General features: G+C 26.8%; 1 protein-coding gene and 1 non-coding gene across 2 annotated transcripts; both read right to left on the bottom strand.

The window, feature by feature from the left end:
* Positions 1–1211: 1211 nt before the first annotated feature.
* On the bottom strand, positions 1212–1285 carry TRNAI-AAU (transfer RNA isoleucine (anticodon AAU)). Its single transcript has one exon. It is a non-coding gene; the product is annotated as a tRNA-Ile (tRNA).
* An 8928-nt stretch (positions 1286–10213) lies between these two features.
* Positions 10214–15995, bottom strand: LOC130983151 (leucoanthocyanidin reductase-like). Its single transcript, XM_057907336.1, has 5 exons — positions 15789–15995; positions 15118–15258; positions 13844–14081; positions 11369–11572; positions 10214–10479 (listed from the first exon to the last, which is right to left on the bottom strand). The coding sequence occupies exons 1-5, from the start codon at positions 15993–15995 to the stop codon at positions 10214–10216; spliced, it is 1056 nt and encodes a 351-aa protein (XP_057763319.1).
* Between the last annotated feature and the right edge of the window lie 9110 nt (positions 15996–25105).

Here is a 25105-nt window from a genome sequence, read left to right as displayed (position 1 = left end):
CAACAAATATACCATAGTTATGGTTCACAAATATGAAGTTGTTGAAAAGAAAATGAAATTCGACAAGAATTTTGTTATTACAGTTGAAAAAGATTGTGGCAACTAGCTTAACTATAATGATAGCTTTTTGGTACGAAGATATCTAAAATTTGAAGTTGTAAGTGTAATGTGTGCTAAATCTTGTACTAAAAAGAATACTAATACCAACCCCCTGGATTGGATAATTATCTTTTGTTTTCTCTATGACATTATACCAGAGACCAAATTTTGATAAGAAAGAATGAGGCAAAACCTTGGCATGGTCAAAAAATGGTTGTTTAAGTGGAATTCTAAGGTCAACAAATGATAAGAACTAAAACTTGTTATTGAATTCAACCATAATTGAAGTCATCTTTTTATTGCCTTTCTTGCCGTTGTTGGTTGATGCATTAAAGCATGCTATGTTTATAAATAATTAACAGAGAGTAACATTATGTTTTCTTTTTTAGTTTGTCTTTATTTAATATTTATCTCTCTCAACAGCTAAGAAAACAATTTTTTGAGTGATATATTTAACTAATAAAATTGGAATAATCTAAAAATTTTACTTGATTTGATGACATAGTAAAATCCAAACAGCTCTATATCATTCCACATGAAATTTACTTATGAAAGAGATTAAGATTAGAAAGTTTTATAATCTATCATTCACTATGAATGCATCGAGATATTCAAAAAAAATGGCAAGAGCTTAACTCTCATTTGGATTTTGATTTATGGTCCTCTTAGCAATAAAAGAAGTAAGGGATGTAATTGTTATGTTGGTAACATAAAGAGTATAAATTGCAAAACACTAATCAAAGTAAATTTTGCAAGAAGTTTTGCTCTTTTTACTAAGGTAAAGAACTTGTCAAATACATGTACTTTTGGGTATTAGAGATAGAGCTTCCATCAATTTCCCTTACATGTTCCGGCAAACTTTTTTCATAGTAAGACAATTTCGTAGTACCATAACAAGTGCTATAACTTGCTCCATATACATATTGTTTGGTAGAAATATGTTTCAAAAACTTCCATCATATCGTTGTTAAGGTTTTATACTCAATTCAATTTTTTTCTTGGAACAAAAATTTATAAAAGATAAAAAAGAATATATCAACACTCGTCGACATAGAAAGGCTGTTTTTTTATACTATGAAAATTCATGACTTTAAAAAACAAATTTCCTCCAATGGCCCATGCAGGTCTCGAACCTGCGACCTTCGCGTTATTAGCACGACGCTCTAACCAACTGAGCTAATAGGCCTACATATTTTCTTTGCTTAGTTTATCGACATGTATAAAACTTTTAATTTTCCTGTTAATCCATTGTTATTAAAATTTTTCATATTGTTTTTCTATAAATGATCAGGGTGTATCACCGCATGTTAGTGATATCATTATAAATCTGTTGGTGGTATTCCAGTATTAAGTGTATTTTGCCCTACTTGATTCGCAAGAAATAGCTAGAATCAATATATAAATAATTAACAAATCAATTTAAAATAGAGCAATATATTCAATGTCTTTGCTTGTGAGAATGTAAAAGTACGCAAATTAGAAAAATTAGAAAAAAAATTACTTTGAACATATAATGAATTTTGTTTAGTTGGCGTGCACTAAAGAATATGATATAAATTCCACACCTCGTATTATATTTGAGAGCTTTGCATATTATGTTCAAAAGTGATAGCATACCAGCTCATTTGCTAAGATTAAAATGTAAAAGCAGAACGTTATAGTAAACAATGCTTAAGATATCAAAGAACTTCTCATTTGCTTTTGCCGACTTGACCCATGGAATATCAAGTTATATTGCATAGAAGAAAACGTTTCATATTGTTCAAACTTTATACACATGGTTCTGATGCCTAATGTGCTAGCAATACAACAAATATAGCATAGTTATGGTTCACAAATATGAAGTTGTTGAGAAAAAAATGATATTCGACAAGAATTTTGTTATTACAATTGAAAAAGATTGTGGCAACTAACTTAACTATAATGATTGCTTTTTGGTACGAAGATATCTAAAATTTGAAGTTGCAAGGGTAATGTGTGCTAAATCTTGTACTAAAAAGAATACTAATACCACCCTTTGGATTGGATAATTAGCTTTTGTTTTTTATATGACATTAAACCAGAGACCAAATTTTTATTAGAAAGAATGGCGCAAAACCTATGCATGGTCAAAAAATGGTAGTTTATGTGGAATTCTAAGGTCAACAAATGATATAATCTAAAACATGGGATTGAATTCAACCTTAATTGAAGTAATCTTTTTATTGCCTTTCTTGGCGTTGTTGGTTGATGCATTAAAGCTTGCTATGTTTATAAACAATTAACAGAGAAAACATTATGTTTTCTTTTTCCATTAGTATTTATTTAATATTTATCTCTCTCAACAGGTAAGAAACAATTTTTTGAGTGATATATTTAACTAATAAAATTGGAATAATCTAAAAATCTTACTTGAATTGATGACATAGTAATATCCAAATTGCTCCATATCATTCCACATTAAATCTACTTATGAAAGAGAATAAGATTAGAAAGTTTTATAATCTATCCTTCACTATGAATGCATCGACATATTTAAAAAAAATTGGCAAGAGCTTAACTTTCATTTGGATTTTGATTTATGGCATTCTTAACAATAAAGGAAGTAAGGGATGTAATTGTTACGTTGGCAACACAAAGAGTATAAATTGCAAAACACTAATCTAAGTAAATTTTGCAAGAGGTTTTGCTCTTTTTACTAAGGTAAAGAACATGTCAAATACATGTACTTTTAGGTATTAGGGAGAGAGCTTCCATCAATTTCCCTTACGTGTTCCGGCAAACTTTTTTCATAGTAAGACAATTATGACACTTTTTTCGTATATATGATTCAAAAATTATACATAACAACACTAGTATTGACCTGCGAAGATAAGGCCGACTAGTTAATATAATACAACCCAAGAGTAAAATAAAAACAGAAATCCTATTTCTCTAGAATCAATCTCTAAGAAGGGTATACAAGTTATAAAATACAGCAGTGGAGATTATATATAAAATATTTTCATAAAATCAAAATCCCTAAAAGATAATCTTTGCTTCATGAAAGCAGAAACTGCATGCTCAACAAGGTGCATCACGTCTAATACCTATAAGATGAAAATACCCGAAACGGGTGAGAACATCATCTCTTTCGGGGTTCTCAGCAGGGATAACAGTTCCAAAGAAGAGACGATGTAAAGACTACACGAATCCTCTAGGCAATTCTAACACTTCAACAAACAGAAATCCAAGCCTAGAAATATACTAAGCCAGAAAAATAATAAGGTATGCTAGACCAACTAACTGCACTCATGCTCATTTGGTTTTTATTCGATATTTCTCTCTCTAATAAACATCACGTCATTCTCAAACTATCTCTTATTAGTTCTCTCACCTTCACTTATCATGTTTCTTTCACTCCCAAGTTTTCTCCATTTCATCTCAGCCTCCATATATACAAGGTCTCATAAAAGAACAGTCACAGCAAACACGAGTAATGAAGTTCAAGCACAACCAGATTCAATTACAGTAATTATAACAGATAGCAGTTAAACAATAACAATCACATAGGCAAACCACATATACAATAATCATACCTAATCAATGTCACATAGATAAAAATGATGCATGCTTGTCCTACTGGCCATGAGTTTATGCGTTGGTTATGTTGCCAGACCCAACTCGAATAAGTGGGACTAAACCATCGTCCTTGCCCAACACAAAATAATATGCAAGCTGGATCACACCACTGTCCTTACTAAACAATTCATCAATACGTGAGCTAGATAAAACCTCTGTCCTCACTGCAGGCAGGATAAAACCACCATCCCTACACAACGGTTTACGCACTGACCAAGCGGTATTATACCACCATCCTTGTATATGCACAATAACCACAACAAGTAGGATCAAACCCTGTCCTTGCCAAGATAAAACTCTTTTAATAAACCAAGACCCTGGGATATAATGCCCGACTCACTTTTAACCTCATCATAGTCACTCTCATCCTCAAGTTCTTTCAAGCGCATAAACCCTTTTCAATAAGACATTTCTCAATCTCATTCATTTCTCAATTTATATTCACTTCTCCTTCATCAACAAGCAAAGCAAGGCCCAAATAACAAAGAGGCCCACCTAGAAAGGTGGCTCCACGAGCAAACCCGACCTCTTTAAAGAGGTCGGACATCGACAAAGGAGCCCAGCTATACCAACCCAAACATGTAGCTACCTCCGCAAATCTCTTCCACTATCCCTCCCTAAAAGATAGATGATAACAAACTCCCAAGATAAAGGGAACGATTATCCATCAATAAAGATAGAAGTACCTCAACAAATGTGGTTACTGACTCTACTATAGATACACTGACACCCTCATGTATAATATGTGTTCTAATCTACTAAAAATCTGCCTAAAACCCTCAGGTATAATATCCTCCAGCTCTTTCCGTCATCGTACTTCTTTTCATAATTCCCGTTCTGCTTCTCGTTGTCGCTCAGCCTCCAACTCGAGTTTCTCTAACCATCCAAGTGGCTATGAACTAACCCAAGTATTTCCGTCAGATGAGGTTCTTCATCCTCAGTCGGGTGGACCTTCGAATGAATCCCCGGCATATGAAGGTTTTCCAATGTTCCTTCTCCATGGGTGGTGTTTGTTCTTTCTCGTAGTGGAGGTAATGCTAGCGTCAGGTCATCATGGTGGGGCTCTGGTTCCAGTCAGACGCCGTGTGGCTGTGTTCATACTGGTTGTCCGCCATATGCAGATGTAGAGTTTCAAGTCTCCGATAACGACGATAATATTTTGAGATTACCTGAAACGGCAATTTGGACTAGGGTATGAATAATTAAAAATGGCTATTTACTCTTGATAATATTAATGATGAAAATCGGTGGAGGGCTGGACAGAAGTTAAGAAAAAACTAAGGGAAGAACAAAATAAGTCATGATGAGAAGGGTTTCACAATGGGCCAAAGTCAGAACCACGCGAAGTCCAAAATAGATAGAGACTTTGTTATCTTACAATCAAGAAAGAAACCTATTTTTGGACGGGGTGTGAATGAGAGAAGAGTTTATAAAAACAAGATGGACCATCCAAGCCAAGGTCGAAGCGGCAACAATAATGTGAAAGATGTTGGCCCATCAGGTGCAAAAACTCCCTTTGTTCATCGTAAATGATAAAGGTCTGTCTTTCTTTAGAATTCTCCATTCGAGGAGGCGTTCACAAGGGAGCACATCACTCTAAGGCTCCAATTTTTTGACAAGATGAAAAAAGGGGCCAAATTCGAGAACATAGACTTAGTTTTGTAAGTCTTTTTTTATCCTATTTTTTATTGATAGTAGTCAGTATAAGTTTTTAGTTTGGAATATAAGGAGTGTGTCTAATAAAATGGCCTAAGTTCATTGTAAAGACCTTATTCGTAGGTATCGTCTTTATTTTTTTCAATCTTTTTGAAACTCGTCATTTTTTATAGAATGAAATTTTTTTGTAGTCTTGGTTATACTACTATTAGTATCTCTAAAGCTCAGGGACACAATGGTGGTATTTGATTTCTCTTTTCCAGACAGAATGTGTATGCAGATCTTAATATTTTCGACTAGACTGTGAGCATTGAGTTGTTCTTGGATAGCAAGTTATGTGTTTGTAATGTGATTTTGGTAGTCCTTATGTTTAGTATTGCCATCAATTATGGAACTGATTAACTGATATGGCTGAAAAAGTTAGCATCTTTTGGCTTGTTGTCACGGACAGATCTACATATATTAAGTATGGGGGCAATTGTCCCGATTGAATTTTTAAAAAATTAATAATAAATATATATATGTATAGATAATTTTTTCTATTGTAATAATTTATTTGTCCTGGCACTTAAAAAAAATGATGTATAAGAAATATTTATATTATTAGATATTAATATAATGATAAAAAGTATTATAATATATAAATTTAAAATAAATAATAATAATAATAATAATTAATAATAATCTAATTATTTAATTATCTCAAGTCAAGCTTAAACTTTTAAATATAAAATAAAGTATTAATATTAAATATTTTTTTAATATATATCTTTTATTTACTTTTTATTATTTCGTTTAATTTATTTTTCTTTATACTTTTAATATTATTTTTATTGAAAAAGTTTTTACCATAATATCATAAAATATCAAATTTTTAATTAAATATCAAAAATTTATTTAAATATTTTTTAATAGAAAAAAATATTATTTTATCTATAACTACATATAACGAGAATTATGATTGCATTGTTTGATTTGAATTTTTATTTTTCTAACAAGTTTTTTATCCTTCTCAGATAATTTTAGTGAAAATTCAAACACTAAAATAAAAATAAAAAATATTTTAAATTAATTTATCCGAGTTATAATTTTTATAGATTTTGTAATTATGGAGGTATAATTTTTTTTGTATCATATAAAAAATAATTAATAAAAATTTGATTTGATAAATATTAGATTCTTGACTAAATACTGGTATTGATAAGGGTAAAATACGATTTTGGTCTCTAAGGTATAGGTCGAAATTTTTTTTGTCCCAAATATTTTTTTGCATGCAAAATCATTCTTAAGGTTTAACTTAATTTTAAAATCGTCTTTTTTACCAAAATCTTAAAATTTATGATCAAATTACCCCTAACCAAAAAAATTGTAAAATAAAAACAAAAGAAAAAAAAAAGAGAAACATAACAGACAAGAGGAAGAACGAAGAAGAAAAAAATAGAGGCAGCTTCCACTCCGACGTGGTCATCTCTCTCGATTCCTTTTTCCCAAACTCACTGTCTTCGTTGTTCCTCTTCTTATGAACTCAACGACGGCGATTCTAATAATAAATGTATTACTCATGCAATATTATCAAAACATTAAAATGAAAAAAAAAAATTAATATATTTTTAGATGTGTTAATTACATTTATTTTTTAGAAATTTGACTAAATAATATATTCCAAGATTTAAATATCTAAATATTAAGTTTATATACTAGTCATTCTACAAATATTTCATGATAACTAAAAATTTTTAAGAGTAAAATTAATTTATTTAAAATGAAAGTAATATGATTAAGTGTAATTTACTTAGATGTGATTAAAAAATAATTGAATACTATGTATAGTAAAAAATTGATATTATTGAACGATAAAATTAAAATTTATTTCTATGTATCATTTTTGTCTCCAACGTTTTCGTCCTATTTAAGTCCCTAACATTTTAAAATCGTCTCAATTTTGTCCGGCCATCAATTCTGTTAACGGATCCCTAACGGTAGGACAACATTGAGTCGGTTTTAAAACGTTAGGAATTTAAATAGGACGATTGAAACGTTAGGGACAACTTTGGAACTTACCCCAAAAGTTGAAGACAAAAACGATACTTTACTCTTTCTAAAATTTTCTGGATCCGTTACTGTTTGTGCGGGTGACTTCAATGAGAGTTTTCTCCCAGGTAAAGTGAGAGGTGGAGCTTTTAATCCCAAAAGGGTAGAGGTTTTTGCTTATGTGTTAGATTATTGTGGTCTTCTAGATTTGGGAAACGGGAGTCGGTAGTTTTCGTGGTACAAGAATGTTAGAGATGGTACAAACATTGCCAAACGGTTAGATAAAGCTATTCATAATCATAACCAAGATCGTGCCTTCTCTTCCGAAAAGCTTATATAGAGGTTCTCAATAGACTTCATTCTGATTATTATCCTCTCTTGGTGCAGTGCAACAGAATCTTTAGAATGATTATTATCCTCTCTTGGTGCAGTGCAAAAAATGAGAAATAGCATCGTCCTTTCATATTCCAAACTACTTGAACCATCCACCCATCCTTCTCTAGTCTTTTGGTTGAAACGTAAAAAAAAGTTCTCCTAGTGTTACTTCTCTCTTGTGGGAGATGCAATAAGAAGATCCTATATTTAATAAGAAAGTGTTTGCTAATGTTTTTGTGAAGAAAAGGAAGCTAGATTCTTCCACATGCATATTTTGGTATACAGAAGAAGAAATAGTATTAACAGTATTTTTCTAGAGAATGGACAGTGAATGTGTCGTGCACACTACTAATGGATCATCTGGATTCTTAAAAAAAATTGAGAGTGTAAAGTGTGATCTCTAATCCTTCATTGTTATCTTTTTTATATTTATTTTTAGTCTCACTTATAAAATTAATGATAAAAGATCATAGTTTACTTCCTCAATTGTTAAAAAAAATTGAGAGAATCCATTTTTTCATTATTTACGCTATGAATCATACCTCACATGACACCATTAATAAAGCACATACTCATATTTTGGACATTCAAAAGCCTCCAAACTTCAGATTTTTTTAGTATTTAAAGTAAAAATATGAAAAAAAAAAGAAAAAAATTTAAGGTTAGTTTTAGTATAATATTTTTATGTTTTTAGAGAGAAACTCTCTTCTTTCTTTTTCTAGAATTATAGTTGATTTAGTTAATTTTTTGTCAATTTTTTTCTAATTTTAATTTTTAATCTTGTTATAGTTAAGTTTTATTTATATTTTCTTGTTTTACTATCTTAGATCATTAGCACTTTGTTGTTAGTTTCTTATTATGTTATTTAGTTTATAAATTTTTGTTGAATTTATGTTTTTTATTTATAAATTTGATGTTTTATATTTTTATTATTATTTAATTGAGTTGTTATAATTGAATTCTTATAATAGTTAGTCATAGTTTTTACTATTTCTTGTAATTTATAAATTTTTGTGTTTATACCTTTCAAGTATTTGATGAAATGTCTCACTTAATTATAGAGTAGATTTTATATTCTTGTCTTGGGTTGGACATTTTGGGTGATTTTAAGTTACTAATGTCCAAATTTATCGATAAATTAGAAATATTAATTAATCTTATTTCTACTAACACTAATCTTTTATTAATTTTAATTAGTAAGTTAATTAGTACTTGTGAGTTAGGATTAATTAAACCTAAATGATTTTTCTCAATTTATAGAAGTTGATGAATTGGATTTACTCCTTATAATTATTATGTTGTAGTTAGTGATAAGAATAGTCATCTTTACCTCTCAACTCTTGTCAAAATCTTTTAAAATTTAAATTTACTTTTATTTTTTAGTTAATTGCCTTAATTGTTCTTAGTTTAATTTCTTTTGATATTAATTTCTTGCTATTTCAATTTTCGTTAATTGTGAACCAAACTCTCAGTTTTTTTTTTATAGTCAATAATTAGACATTACATTGTGATTCTAAGGAAGAATAACTCAGGACTAAACTCTTAGTTATTGATTTAAATAGTGATATTTTGTAATTAAACTTTGAAAATGTTAAATTCTGATTTAAAGGTATAACGAACTTAAACTTTTAAACTTATAAATTTTCTAAACCAGTACTTAGCAATGTTGCTATGGTGGGTAAGTTAGTGTGGCAAATACTTAATTGCAGAGACAAGCTGTGGGTGCAAACCATGTTAGACAAATATATGTCAAATCAGAGAGGGTTAAATTTTTACTCCATGAGAAATGCTTCAAATTGCTGGAGAAGCATCAGTAGCGCTTTTGATCACATTAAAAAATGATTTTCTTGGTGCATTGAGGAGATTAATCAATCCTTTTGGTACGACACCTGGTCTCCCCAAGGTAAGGTCTGTGATTCGATTCCTTATGTTCATATTTATGATAGTGAATTAAATATTGATGATGCCTGGGTTTATGGTGATTAGTATATTGAGTGGTTAGAACTCGAGTGATATTTGTGCTCTACTTCACAGACAGAGATGTTGTAGGCTAGTCTTGTCTAGGTTTTTTTTTTTTTTTTCCAGACACCAAAAAATAGATATAATCTAATGCTACACAATGGTAGTAATTACTTCCGAGAGTGCTACACAAATACATCAAGAGTACCACCAGGAGTAGTATTAAACTTTATTACATCTCTCTTGAAGCATTATTTTTTAATTCTGCTCCGGAAAACACAGCGTAATTGCTAGGCTGAAACATATATATTGAAGGAGTACGTATATTCTTGACCTAGCAATAATAAATCAGTACATACGAAAATAAGGTCTATTTTACTCCATAAATTATTATATAAATTAGACTAATAATTCTCTCTGCCTCCACCACCAAATTTATGGTGAATTAATACATATGGATTCTCAGGTCACATGTTTATTTAGATTTGTCATTTCAGCCCATAGCTGTGATTGGCACGGCTTCTAGCAATGACTTATTATTGGTTTTGGCAAGTTCATCATTTGGGCCTCCAAGAATCTTGTCACGGATCATGGGAACAAAATCCTCAAAGCAATCCTCCAAGCATCGGAACTTTTCATCAGGGTACAGTGTTCCGATTTCAACATCATTTGAGCCGTCTGTGCTGAAGTTAACTTGGCAACCCTTGATGAAAATGTCATGCGTGAATGAGGCTACAATGCTTTCAGGTATCAAGTTCGCTGCATACACACACACCCCAAATGGTAATAACATCCATGCAATTAAAAACATTTTTTATCCAAAAACAATATATTTAAGGAAAAGTATAAGAAACCAAAAGTTTATTAGCCAAAAACTAAACAAAACTATATTAATTTATATTAATAATTAATTAATTTTAAACTTTTTAAATTTAAAATTTAAAAATTTTTAAATTAATTAACTAAACCTAATTAAAACCTATAAAAACCTTCCTCTTTTCTTTTACATTAACTTATCCACCTCTAACAATCACAAATTCGAAAAATATATAAAATAACATCCATTTAATATGAAAAAGAAACATTCTGATACTGAGTAGAAGAAACATCCATATATATTAATTCTTAGAGATTTTGAATTCATCCAAAGATATTTGGCTGGGTTTTGGCTGATATGTTTTTGGTTTCTAGCTTTACTTTATATTTAATAATATCACTTTTACAACCACGTTAGCTAAACACAAAAATCATTCATTAATTAACCATCAAAATAGAATAAATATTAAAATATAAATTAAAAATAAATTATTCAATATATATTTATATACAAATATATAGTGATTAATTCTTAACAAAATTTAGAATTTTTGTAAATTATTTTATTTGGTTAGAACGATTTAATTTTTTTTTCCCTTATATCCTTATTCCGTAATTCACAATGTTTTAAATTTTCTAAAACATGTAAACTATATAACTGATCCATTAACATATTTTTGTGACGGTTTCGAAAATTATAATTGCCGTGCACATAATCAACCCAAGATCTTTTGAAGGCAGAGGCAATTATAAATTGATAATTATATTAATTATATTAATAAATAAAAAAATCGATTTTACAGAGACAATTAAGTCGCTAATAATATCGAACCTGCTGCTGCAGCAAGAAGATCATCTTCTGAGATGGTGACTCTGGGAATTGTTCGACCAATTTTCTTTTCCCATAAAGAAGCAAGCTCGTTGACGCTGTAACAATTCATTGAGGGTCTAAAATGAACGTTTTTGTTCAGTGTTCTAACATCATCAACTGCTTTCATTGTCAACCTTCCAATATCATTTCCATCAACAAAGTAAGCTGCACATGAAACTATTCTTCATCACCAATTCGTTTCTAATACCGTTGTTTCTAATGTTTCGATAATTAATAAGTTTTTTGCTACTCTAAGGAAAGAACGAAGCTCTAGCAAACGGTTATAAAAGATAAAAAAATTAGAAAAAAAAAAAATAGGACATGAAAGTGATATAGAATGGTAATTTTTCAATACAAAAGATGCATTAAAAATTAATTAAACAATATATATTATATATATAAATATATAACGGTTAATTTGAATGATTAATTTTAATACACATAATGTTTTTAAATATATATATAATATTTAGTTACAAAATTAGAAGGAAAAATAAAAATTAAGTGTATTATTTTTTCAAGGAAATTATAGTAATATATTATTTAATTATTTGCTTTCCAGGTCCATATTAATATTTTGTACCCCACCATTGAAAAGCAAAGCAGTGAAGATAAATTGCCACCAAACTTTCTTCGTCTGTTTTTTTTTTTCGCTTTATTTTTGGCCTGCTTGATATAAAATCCAAGACATCACATTTTGATCCTTGACATTGAATCTTGATAGCACATGCCAAAATAGATTATTGATATATGATTATAACTTTAAAGAGAACTGTATTCCATATTAAGAAAATAATGGCCAGCTTATGTACGTGTGTGTCCTCGTTAGATGAAGCAAGGATTATTCCATTTTATTTCGCAATGTAAAGGTCTGGGTCCTTTTTTTCGGGGTTCATTTTTCTCTCTTCAATCTTCATATAAAAGATGCCAAATTGCAAATGTCATGTCAATTTGGGGAGTGACGTGGCGAAAATACAGAGAGCATGCATGGTAAAGCAATAGTTCATAAAATGAGTGGAATGTGCGATGTAACCTACCGTCCAAATCTACCGCACATGGGATAACCTACTAAATATTGACCTTGATATAATTATAGTAGTAAAACTCAAATAAATCTTAATCTTTGTAAAGTATGTACCTGTATTCTCTATTTTTGTCTATGCAAATTTTATTTGTGGGTATTTTTTAATAAAATTAAAAAATATTGGCGCAGAAAATTAGATAGAGAAATGGTAGGTTAAATGTTAGTGTTATAATAAAATGAGATGCATCAATATTTAACAAGAATAATAAAAATAATCAAAGAGAAATATTAAGGATTAATACTTTTTATTAATATAAGATAATACTTTGTACAAACGCTTTATTTTTATATTATTAAAATTTAAATTTTAGTATTTAAAATTTAGAATTTGATCTTTAATATTTAAAATTGGCCAAATATTGACCAAAGATAATAAATTTTATTAGTTATATAGCATTATTCATAATTAAAATTAAAGATTTCAAAAATTAACTTTTTAAAGACTAATATTTAAAAGTTGTAAATTTTAGTAGGACTAAAATCCTAATAATAATAATAATAATAATAATAATAATAATAATAATAATAATAATAATAATAATAATAAATGAGATGTTTTTTATTCTTATAAAATTTAAAAGTTTTGATTTTTTGTCAATTAATATTAACATTACAAATTAAATAGTGACATTAGACGTCAATATTTAATGGAAAATCCTAACTATAAGTACTAAAACTAGTTCTCTTAGACCAAAACAAAAATTTGCAATTTTTTGAGGAACCAACAACAAATTACTAAATAATAATAATAATAATATGAATAAATATAGAAAACTAATTTTCAGTGGCTTTAAAACTTAGAGGTAAATTCTATCGCACTGCTATCTAATTAACTATGCTTTATGGTATAGAGTGTTGGGCGGCCAAAGAGGAGCACGAACATAAATTAAGTGTGGCAGAAATAAAAATGTTGATATGGATGAGTGGACATATGTGATTAGATAGAATAAGAAATGAAAATATAAGAGAGAGTTGGAGTAGCACATATTATGAAAAATATGATAAAATCGCATCTTAAATAATTTGAACATGTGATAAAAATGATCAACAGAATACCAGAAGGGTGGATGAAATAAAAAATAGACAAGAGGCGAAAGACAGAAAAAGATCAAGAAAAACTATTCATGAGATAGTCAAACAAAATCTACATATAAATAATCTCTATATAAATATAATATATAATAGAGTTCAATAATATTATTTGATCTATGTAGCCCACTTCATTTAGTAGAAGAAGATTTTGTTGCTGCTGTTGTGGTATAGAAAACCAATTTTTTATTATAAAATTATTTCTTAATTCTCATCTTTCCTTGGTTGCACTCTAATAATACATAATTGATATGGGAAGCTACCTTTAATGTTGCCATCACCATAAATTTGAAATTGGTCCGTGGGAGGAGGGAGCTTAGAAGGATGACAATTGTCATAGTAAGGCCAAGAAGCAATGGAATTGCAACAGATGTTGGTGAAGGGGATCCCACTCTCTTCAACCATGCGTCTAACTACGCGCTTCTCTTTGTACATTGTTAGCCCTGGCTCCACAGGCTCTGCCCTGTCCACGTCATGCCCAAACTCTGATGGCAAAAACCTCTGCATGCATTCCATGCCACAATCATTTCAAATTTCATTTTCCATAAATATTAAAAGTTATAATTCATCTTTATAATTATTTTTTACTATTTAAAAGGAATACAATTTTAAATATATATATCATTTTTAAAAATCAAAATAACAAAAATTTTAAATCTTTTTATTTAAAAATCAAGAAAATAACTTTAGAAAGTGAATTAGAATTTTTAATATTTTTTCTCATTTACTTAAGAGTTTCTTTTGAGCTAATTAGTTAACTGCATATAAACTAAAATTTATTTATTTATTTATTTATGTAAGTTGATTTTTTTAATTTAAAATGTAACAAATTTTGACACTATAATAACAAATTATTTATTTTAAAAACTTAAATAATTGATAAATAAAGATAAATGAATGATTATATATCTAAAATTTCTTCTAACTACAACTCTGAATAAGCTCTAACAATAAGAAATTTGATCGTATACATGGAATTTTAAGTTTATTTGAACCATATTAGACCAGCATATCGGAAATTTCTAATTTATTTTTTTAGAAATTATCTCTATATAATGAAACAAAAAAACCAAATAACTTGAGCTAAAAGTTTTGTCCCGGCCCACCAAATTTTTAGTGTCTTTATTGCATAATTAAGTCTTTGACACATACTATATTAATATCATGTGCACCTATCTCTTTAAATAACTAAATAAATCAGTTGTTTACTAGCTAACAATAAATAATTAATTAGACTAAATGAATTATAAAAGTTATTTTCAACAAATAATAAAATTATTAAGCTCTGAGCAAAGTGCAGAATGAATAAAAATATTAACATTTACACGTGTACTACTATAATATAGAAGTATTAAAAGAAATCCAATTGATACTAGCTATAGGAAAAAAAATCTTGTGTAAAAGTAATTTTTTAAAAAAGTTTCAATATAGTGAATTTGATTAAAAATATTTTTAAATACTATTAATTGTTTAGGTAATTAGAAAAATCCAAAAAAATCAAATAAATAAAAATGAATCCAACAAAAACTTTTTTCACCTTGATAGTCTTCACAGATTTCATGGCATCTATTAAAGTAATCTGGTCCAGAACATTGCCCCCTCCAACAAGAGAAATGACAATCTCTATCTCATTGTCTTTCAAAATTCTCTCCATTTGATCCTTATCATTTATTACCCCCTGCAATAATAAGTAATAATACAAAATTGTAATGACATGCAAACCTAACCTTTGAATTTTGTTTCAAACACTGAAATATAGAGATAAAAAAAATAAAAATTCAGAGATGATTTTCAAATACAAAAATATAAACATAGATTTAAAGAGACAAAGACAGATAGATATTTTCTATTTTCAATTTTGGAAACAACTACAGAACATAGAAAAATTTCTAAATGTGAAAAAATAATTAAAAATATGTCTTTGTCATAAAATTATGTACTTATTATTTTAGGTTAATTATGCTGTAAAGATGTAAATTAATACAGAAAATAAAAAAATTCATTTTAAATCATATATATATAACAATACTAGTGATGTTAACACTATACAGCAGAGTTGTTTTCAACTACAAAAACACAATCTGTACAGAATAAACTTTTACAGTAGTGTCCCTTATTTTAAAACCTATGCATGCATGTCGTGAATTTGGATTGAAAGAAAGTATATATCTCGAAATAATAATAACAATAATAATAATTTCAACTTACATGAATGAGTGTGGCACCTTTATCCTGAAAGGATTTGAGAAGGGCAGCCTTGGAGTGCATTGTATGGGAAGGCCGAACCAGCAAACAAGTGGGATGTCCGAAGGCAAGACTCGCCTTTGTCACAAATTGACCCATAAAGCCGGTCGCTCCGATGACCAGAATCCGAGCCTTGGTGGCTGAAGGAATGGTGGCGCTCGACACAGTCATGTTAGAAACCTAATACTTGTTTGGTCTCCCTCACAAAAATAAGTACTAAAGAAGAGTGACTATGTTGTGCATGCAATACCACCGGGTGGTATTTAGTTTTTATAGGAAAAAAGAGCGCTCTTACTATAAAAATATTATGGATAAAAAATAAAATATAATTGTTGACTCTTAGTCTCTTACATTGACCCCGCTAATAGTTTCCACTTTTCAGCTACTCTTCAACACGTGCAGGAACTTAAACTCATCAAGTGAATGAAGAATTCGACACCGGAATTTTAATTTTTGAAGTTTAGTTCTCAACTTTCTTTCTTTGACTGATAGCTGGGTAGCATCTTGTATAATCAAGCGCTTAAACTGGGATGAATTTTCTCAATTTTAATTTTTCTTTCAAATGATTAAGTGTGTCTTTTTTATGAGCAATGTGAAGTAATTATCAACATTTATTATTTTTTTGTTATTATTTGGTTAGCAATAATTTATATTTATATGTGTTTACATATAAAAAATATATAATTTATATTTATATATTTATTAGAGTTTGTATACATAAATCAGTATAATTTATATTTATATTTTTTAAAATTTGTACACATAATTTTAGGATAGTATTTGACAATAATAATTTGTATTTATATTTATATGTATTTATACACAAAAAATAATTTATATCTATATATTTATCAGAGTTTACACACATAAATTAATATAACCTATACCCATATTTTTTAAAATTTATACATATAAAAGACAATTTAATATTTTATAATACTCAAAATTATTAAAAACTGATGGCTCCAATAGTTTTTCTTTTTTTACCATATTACTTTAACAATCATCTTAGCTGTATATAAAATATCAGTCATTAATATTAATTATTTATATAAAATATATATTAAAATATAAAACAATTTATTAAAATTAAATTAAATTATATATATTTATACACAAAATATATAATGATGACTAATTTAATTTTTTACGAACATATAATATTTTAGTACTTTTAATGTTTATTTTAATCAGTTTAGGCATATAATAATAATGATAAACTATTTTAATTCTCGTATATTTTAACGAATCAAAATATAGTCTTTATTTGTAAAAAATATAAGTCCCATTAGTTTTCATTAGATTTTTAAGAGACAACTTGATTTATAAGGTGTATTTATTTTTGAAAATAGAATAAGATAAAATATTGAGAATAAAATATAAAGAATAAAGATACAAAATTTAATATTTTTATATTTTGTTTGGTGATAAAATAAAACAAAATATGAAAATCTAATTCATTCTTATTTTTTTTATTTAAAAAATTTGAAAAAAATATAACAATAAAAAATATAATTATAAAAAATTATTAAGAATAATAAAAGAAAAATAAAAATAAGTTGTATTTTTTATTAGTGTCTCTATGTCTTTTTTATCAAAATAAATACAAAATACATTAATTCAATATCTCTAAATATAATGTCTATGTCCAAGCATATTTTATCTGTCAAACATAATTTTGTATTTTTATATCCTTATCTCAGTTTCATCAAGAATTAATATAACCCCATTTTTTCTTATAGAAACTATTTTAACTCGCTAAAACTTGCGAAAGTTAAAATGGTATATATATTTTACAAGAATAAAATAGAACGTTAATTTATACAAAATTGTACTTAATTAGCTTTATTAATTGAAAAGATACATTCCAAAATTATCACACCATTGAAGGAAAAAGAAAAATATCCAACACAGCAATTCAATAAGTCGGTACCACATAACATCAAACTAAACTATATTACGTTTTAATTAGTATTATTATTGACCATATTTTATTTGAGTTTAAATAAGGAGTTAATTATTTTAAATTAATATATATCAGTCAATTTTTTTTAAATTGTTCTTTTACTCTAAGTTTTATATCATAAATTTTAAACATAAACTCTAAATCTAAAATCCTAATCTTAAATTATAAATCTTTCAAAAAGTGAAAATTAAGAAAACAACTTTACAATAAAAAATGAATTAATATTAACTAATTAAAAGTTAATTTTTATATTTATTCACTTTATTTACTGCTAATTTCTGTCACACAATCCCGTTATTAAGGTAAGAAAATATTGTTTACTGAAGGAAGAGGTAAGAAAATATTCAATATTTATGCATGGATTCCCCCCAACGTACCCAGCTCAGTTTTTATTTTGAAGGTACAAGGAAACATTCAAATATTCAACCAATGAACATTTTAGGAAGTTTAATTCTATATGGTTTTATACCCTCCTATATAATAAGTAATTTAGGTGTAAATGGTATTGAAAAATATGTTGTAATTTTCTGAGTTATAATAATTATGAATAAAAATTATTTCTATACATACATTTTAATTAAAAAAGATATGTAGCAACTATTAGAGAGATCATCATTGCTTCATAATATTAAGGATATACATGAGTTTTAATATAGAAAGGAATAAAAATGTTGTCTTCACCTGGTCCCCCTTAAATTTATGATTCATTAATCATAACCTAACCCCGGCCGCGCTATAGACTTCTCATGATGGACGTTATTACTGAATTAATACAATGTATATAACATAAATTCCCCTTACTTACCAATAATTCAATATCTTAGCGCTTGTTTACTGCAAAAATATAAAATATACCGTTGTGTTGTATATACAATTTTTTTTTCAATCAAATCTAATCAAATTAATTTAAATTTAACAAAAATCAACTTTAAATTAGAGAGTGTAAATATCCACTTTAACAAATATTTAATAGCATAAACATTAATATAAAAAATATTTTTTTTCTCTCGATTAAAACTGAAACGATCAAACTTTAAATGACTCTCAAAGTTTCTCAAAAATTTCTCAAAACCTTTGCAAAAATTCAAGAAAATCTCAAAGCTACATTTCAAATCTTCATTGATAACACAGAAATATTATTAAAGGTACTGTTCATTAATCGTCCAATATTTTCACTTTTTTCTTTCATATTTTCGATTGCGAAACACTAGATAGTTATATTTTTATTTATTTAGTAGATTTATTTTGTGTTCTTATGTTAAAGTATATATTACTGTTCTCATTATACTGTTCATTTGGTGATAATATTGTTAGGCTAGTATAAAAATATTAGGCTAGTATAACATTGTTAGGCTAGTATAAAAATATTACGTAGTATTTTTTATATAGTTTAATTTATATCTGCATGTGTTTAAAGGATTTGCACGTATTTTTGTATATGTTTGAGTGTTTGTATGTTTTGAACTGTCATTAACAATTTTCGACGTATTTTGTTTGAATTGAGGTGCATTTTATGTTGTTGTTCTCTTTTTTATGTAATTAGACAATAAAATATTGTTGTAGTACTTCTGATGTTATTTTGTACATATTTAAATGATTTGCATGTGTTTTTGTTCATTTTTGAGAGATTTTGTTTATGGATTTATTGTAACTAGTCCATAGAAATTTGTTGCAGTATTTCTGGTATCATTTTGTAAATGTTTGATTGAGTTGCATATCTTTTTGAACTGATATTCTATAATGTAATTGAGAAATAATAACAGTGTATTTAGTTTATCTTTCGGTGTATTTTATATGAATTAAGATGCACTTAGTGTTGTTGTCTTCTTTTTGTTATCATTAGGTAATAGAAGTTGCAGTATTTCTGATTTTTTTTTTATGTTTGAGTGATTTGCATGTGTTTTTGTCCATTTTTGAGAAATTTTGTTTATGAATTTATTGTAACTAGGTCTTAAAATTTTGTTGTAGTGTTTTTAGTATTATTTTGGACATGTTTAGTTGAGTTATATGTCTTTTTGAATTAACATTGTGTGGTACAATTGAAAAATAATAACAGTGTATTTAATTTATATTTTGCTATATTTTATGTGAATTGAGGTGCATTTGGTATTGTTATTACCTATTAATTTAATTTTTTATTTTTTACAAAAAAATGACAAAAAAAAAGTTGTTGAGAGGAGCACCACAAAAAAAAAAGACTAAAATATAATATAAGCATATATATGTTAGAACAATTTATTATTTTTTTATATAAATACAGTTGTGTAATATAACTTTTATTTATTTACAAAAAAAAATTCATGATTTGAGATGTTTTACAAGATCTATTTATGATATATTTTATAACATGAGTAATGACAAAAAAGATATTATTGAAAAATTGAGATTTATTGCTATGATGTATATCCCACTCTTAAATGTGTTACATAAGCTCATGAAAGAATTGACATATTCATTTAATTAAAATTTTTTATATTAGTTGTCTACTAAATTGTCTATCAAATGTATAGTTAAAACAAATACATATTTTGTATTTTTGAAAATATTGATGAATTCAAGTTTTTCATGAAATTTCTATGAACTTATTTATAATTAAAATTCTATTAATTTAAATAAATCTAGGTTCACAAAAATGCAGAAAAAAAGAATAATTTTTGTAATGCATTGAATTGTTACATCGAATACACTGAAAATTATTCGAATAAACACTAAAAATGTTTACAATTTTGTTTTATAAATTTTTATTAAGAGATATAAAAAATGTGTAGGTTAAATTTTTACACTGCTTAACTATTGAATTATTTGTGTATTGTATATTTATTTAAAACAAACAAAATTTTAAAAAAAAAAAACTAATTTTAAAACAAACAGTAACATAGTAAAATGGAACGAAACAAAAAAAATATAAAAAGCAAATCTCATTTCCATAAAAAAAAATTACACAAAAATCGAAAATACACGGACGCATTTTGAAAATAAATTAATTTGTAATTCTAAATGCACAGAAATTGAAAACCAAATAGATTTATCAAAATAATAATTCAAATTCAGAACACTTACATTATATTCAAATTCGAACCATCAACGATAAACAACAATTTTCATGAACAAAAACAAAATTATTCAACTATAGCATCATAAACTGCTAGATTCGAACCATACCTCAGCCACTTGATTTAATTCCAAACAATAATTCAATTTGCACTGATTTAATTGACAGTCTAATCTTGAAAATACACCAAAAACATTTCTAAAATAAACCAAATTATAATTTAAAATACACAAAAACTCGGAACGAAACATATTTATCAAAATAATAGTTCAGATTCAGAATTTCTACATTATATTCAAAGTCAAACCATCAACCATGAATAGCAATTTTCACAAGCAAAAATAAAATTATTCAACTACAAAATCATAAATTTACTAATGAACAACATTAACTTGATTCGAACCACACCTCAGTGTTGGGAATAAGGAGTATGACCATAATTCAATCAATCATGTGTCAAATAATTTGTTATTGTTATTATATTAAAATGTTAATATAATAAGGTTCTTGATTAAATTTAGAGATTTATCATTGTGATAGTAATCATAATATTGAGAGATAAATCTTTTATAATTTAATCTAAATTGTTCTTGGTCATAGAATTATTAAAAAGGACGTTAATAATCCGGAAAGATCAATATATATATAATGGTCTTCATTGGATAAAGATTAATATATCTCATTTATTAAATTATATATATAGATGGTGCATATAGAGATATGACCATTGAACTGACTCACTTTGAGAATTTCTAATGGTTATAATTACCACATATTTGTCAATAAGATATTCTCAAGATGAACATGGTAATAGAGTTTCCTTTGACCTGCGACTGTCATAGTAATTAATGATGTATTTATTATACTTTGATTCCGGACACCTAATACCCTAGGGTGCTAGTTGAATGGATATTGGGTATAATTTAAATACTTGTAGAATTAATGATTAGTCAATAAGAAATCCGTCAACTCTCGGTAAAGAGTTTGAACTCTATGATTATAATGACTGAGATGAATAAAACCCTGGCAAAGGGATTGAATGAATGAAGAAATGAGTTTCTTAAGTCATTCACAATTCATTATAATAATAGTAACAAGTTATAGTTTGACAATTAAACCATACTCTAAGGGTTAACTAAGAGTTGGAAAGATGGAAGGAATTATACTTTATTTTTCTAAGGTTCTTAGTAAAAATATATTACTTCATACTATCGGGTCGTTGCAGAGTGTTGCTAGACGCCAACATTGATTAGTAAATTTAGTATGACTAATTTACTACCCGCTTATTATTGAACCTATGGGGTCACACACTAACGAGTATTCTAATCTTTGCTATAGAATTATTTAATTATTAATTTGATTTGATCAACTAAATAATTATATTAATTCAAATGGAATATTATTATATTTTTTGCTAGCACTAAGAATATAATAATAGTATAATAATTGAGAATATTAAATGAGATTTGAGAATAATTAGTTATTCTATTTCTAAATTTGAATTATAAATTTGGATGAAGATCCTAATTGATTCTATTTTAAATTGTTATGATATGATTCATAAAATTTGAAGGAGTCAGATTTGGAATTTCAAAATATTATTCAAATTTGAATTGAGATTTAAATTTAAAATTACTAAATTAGTAACAAATCTCATACTATATATATGTATGCCAAGAGTATAGGAAATATGGTGAGAATAAAGCATAAGAGTTTTATTCCTTTACCTCTATACACATAAATGTATGTGAGCCTAATTCTTGGAGAAGAATTTTATGGCGTGCAAAGAGTTGCAAGATGTTTCTCAATTTAGATCAGATATCCATTAGTCAAGGAGTTGACAGCAAAGGTTGGTCTCAGTGTGGATACGCATAGCGCCTTTGTACCATCGAAAGAGAAATTGATTTTTACTAGCGTACACATGTATTTAGATATGATATATATTGTTTATTATTGGAATAAAGTTTAAGCACAAAATAGATCTTTAGGATTACCTTCTTTTCTTCCGCTGCATGTTATGAACACATGGTAATCCTTCACTCAGCCACTTGATTCTATTCAATTTACCCTAGTTCAATTGATAATCTGAACTTGGATCATTCATTGTCTTCAAAAATGAATACATGTTCAAAGCTGATTTCACTGCTTGATTTAAAAAGATTTGATTCAAATCTTCAAATCAGATAAAAGAGCATTAATCTTGAACGAAGAGAATGCAGAGAACACAGAAAAAAAAACGTAAAAAATGCAAAGAAGGAAGAGAACATAGAGAAATGCTGAAAAAATTTGAAAAAGAAAACGAAATCCGCATGAAAAATATAGCTATATATATTTATGCGTTAAGTCAAAAGTTTGTTAGAAATAATGACGTGTAGAGATAAATTAAATTAAAGCTACTTGGTTAAACTTGTTAATTAAATGACTTGGATATAAAGATTAATTATAAAATATATGCTATTGTGACATGCTTTGATAATAAGTTTTAAATAATTTTGTATATATTAAATGTATAAAACTTTTATAAATTATTGAATTTTATTAAATAAAAATAAAAAATATTATAAAATAAGAATATTAATGGACTCTAATAATATAAAACATATATCAATACATAAATAAATTATTTTAATACATAATATTTTAAATAACAAGTGTAACCCTTTTGTTTCTGAATAAATAAATATAAATAATATAAATATATAAGAATTACAAATCTCTTTCATTAGTTAGGATCAATTATTATGCGAAAAAATTTTATACTATTAAAAATACATTAAAATGTTATTTTTAATTACAACAAATAAAATATAAAATAAAGTTATTTTATTATATATTACCTGAGAGATGATTAAATTGTTTCATTAAAATCCGTTCGAATTTAGGATAGTTTTTGCTTTGTTTCTTTCCTTGTTTAAACACAAAAAAAAAAAAAAAAAATTGTTTCGTTAAAAAAAATTAAATTAAAGGACTACTTTTGTTAACCCATTAACTCGTAAAGGACAAAGGTTATCAAGTTTAATTAACTTATCTTATCCCTACGCCTTCTCCATATAAACCTTCACATATGCTTTGCTATCTTCACTTATCCTTTCAAGCTTTCATTATTCCCTTTCCTCATTTTATACTTGACCTTTAGAACCATGTGAGATGTTCTATAAATCTGGTATGCTAAAATAATGAATATATTTTTCTTTTACCGAATATATGTTATTATTTAACCCTTAGAGAAACGATACAATCCTTTAAGGACGTGGTTTAATCCTTTATCTCAATTACATGTAAAGAAAATCTTCCCTAAGATTCTTCTTCCTGATCTGGCTTTGCATCCATAGATATGGTGTTAGAAGATCCTGAAATTTTTCTGTGAAATGAAAGGAGAATGTTTTCAATGATCTAGTGTGTTCGACCGAAAGAATTAGGAAACTCCAACAGAATAAAGAGCTTGAAGAAAATTTAGCAAAAATTTTGCAGCACTTTGTTTCTTACGTTCTTTTTTTCTCTCTTTTTATAGGGTTTATATATAGGAAGATGTGACTTGAATTGTGGTGACTAAAGGTGACTTTTTATTGACCAACAAGTGTTTTGTCGACACTTAACGCTGGTCAATATAAGAGAAGCGTTAGTTACAAAAGTAATAAAGGAGATTATGTAAAACGTGCCAAGAATAAAAGTACAAGTGCATATCCAAAAAGTGTTTTTTGTTCATGTGGATCATTAATTTATTATTGGATTATAGTCTTTGTTTCTATGAATTTTGTTTATTTCTTTAAAATTGTATAATAATATGTAATTTAACAATCATTCGAAAATAATACAAAAAAACTATTTAAAATTATATTTAAATTAAATATTATTTTAAAATTTTAAAATTATTTTAAATATAATCAGATAGATGTAATTTAAATGTATATATTTGAAATTTTAGCATTTATATTTAGTATTATATTTATTAATTTAAATTAAATACTGTATAATTTTAAATTATAAGTTAGTATATGTAAATTATATTAATTAGTTTATTATTAATTTTAAGGGTAGCTAATTAAAATTAAATTTTGAAAAATTTATTTCTATTGAGCATGAAAATTCTATCATTAATTTTTTTATGAAATATTTAAAATGTAACCTAAACTATAGTAGATTTTTTTTAATATTTTCTATATGGTTAAACTAAAAAAATAAAAAAAAGTTTATTTTTAAAAGTTTATTAAATTAATATATTAAAAGTTTATATTTAATAATATATAATAGATTAAATATTCT

Source organism: Arachis stenosperma, chromosome 5 (genome assembly GCF_014773155.1).
Source record: "Arachis stenosperma cultivar V10309 chromosome 5, arast.V10309.gnm1.PFL2, whole genome shotgun sequence".
Taxonomy (NCBI): domain Eukaryota; kingdom Viridiplantae; phylum Streptophyta; class Magnoliopsida; order Fabales; family Fabaceae; genus Arachis; species Arachis stenosperma.
Note: the sequence above shows the minus strand (reverse complement) of the source record. Positions and strands in the feature narration are given on the sequence as shown.

Bases quoted from the DNA above. Each gene is read 5' to 3' on its own strand.
- LOC130983151 (XM_057907336.1), bottom strand. From the start codon at position 15,995: ATGACTGTGTCGAGCGCCACCATTCCTTCAGCCACCAAGGCTCGGATT. The intron at 15,259-15,788 runs GTAAGTTGAAAT...TTATTATTGCAG, and splicing joins AAGGTGCCACACTCATTCAT to GGGGTAATAAATGATAAGGA. The intron at 14,082-15,117 runs GTGAAAAAAGTT...GAATGCATGCAG, and splicing joins AATCTGTGAAGACTATCAAG to AGGTTTTTGCCATCAGAGTT.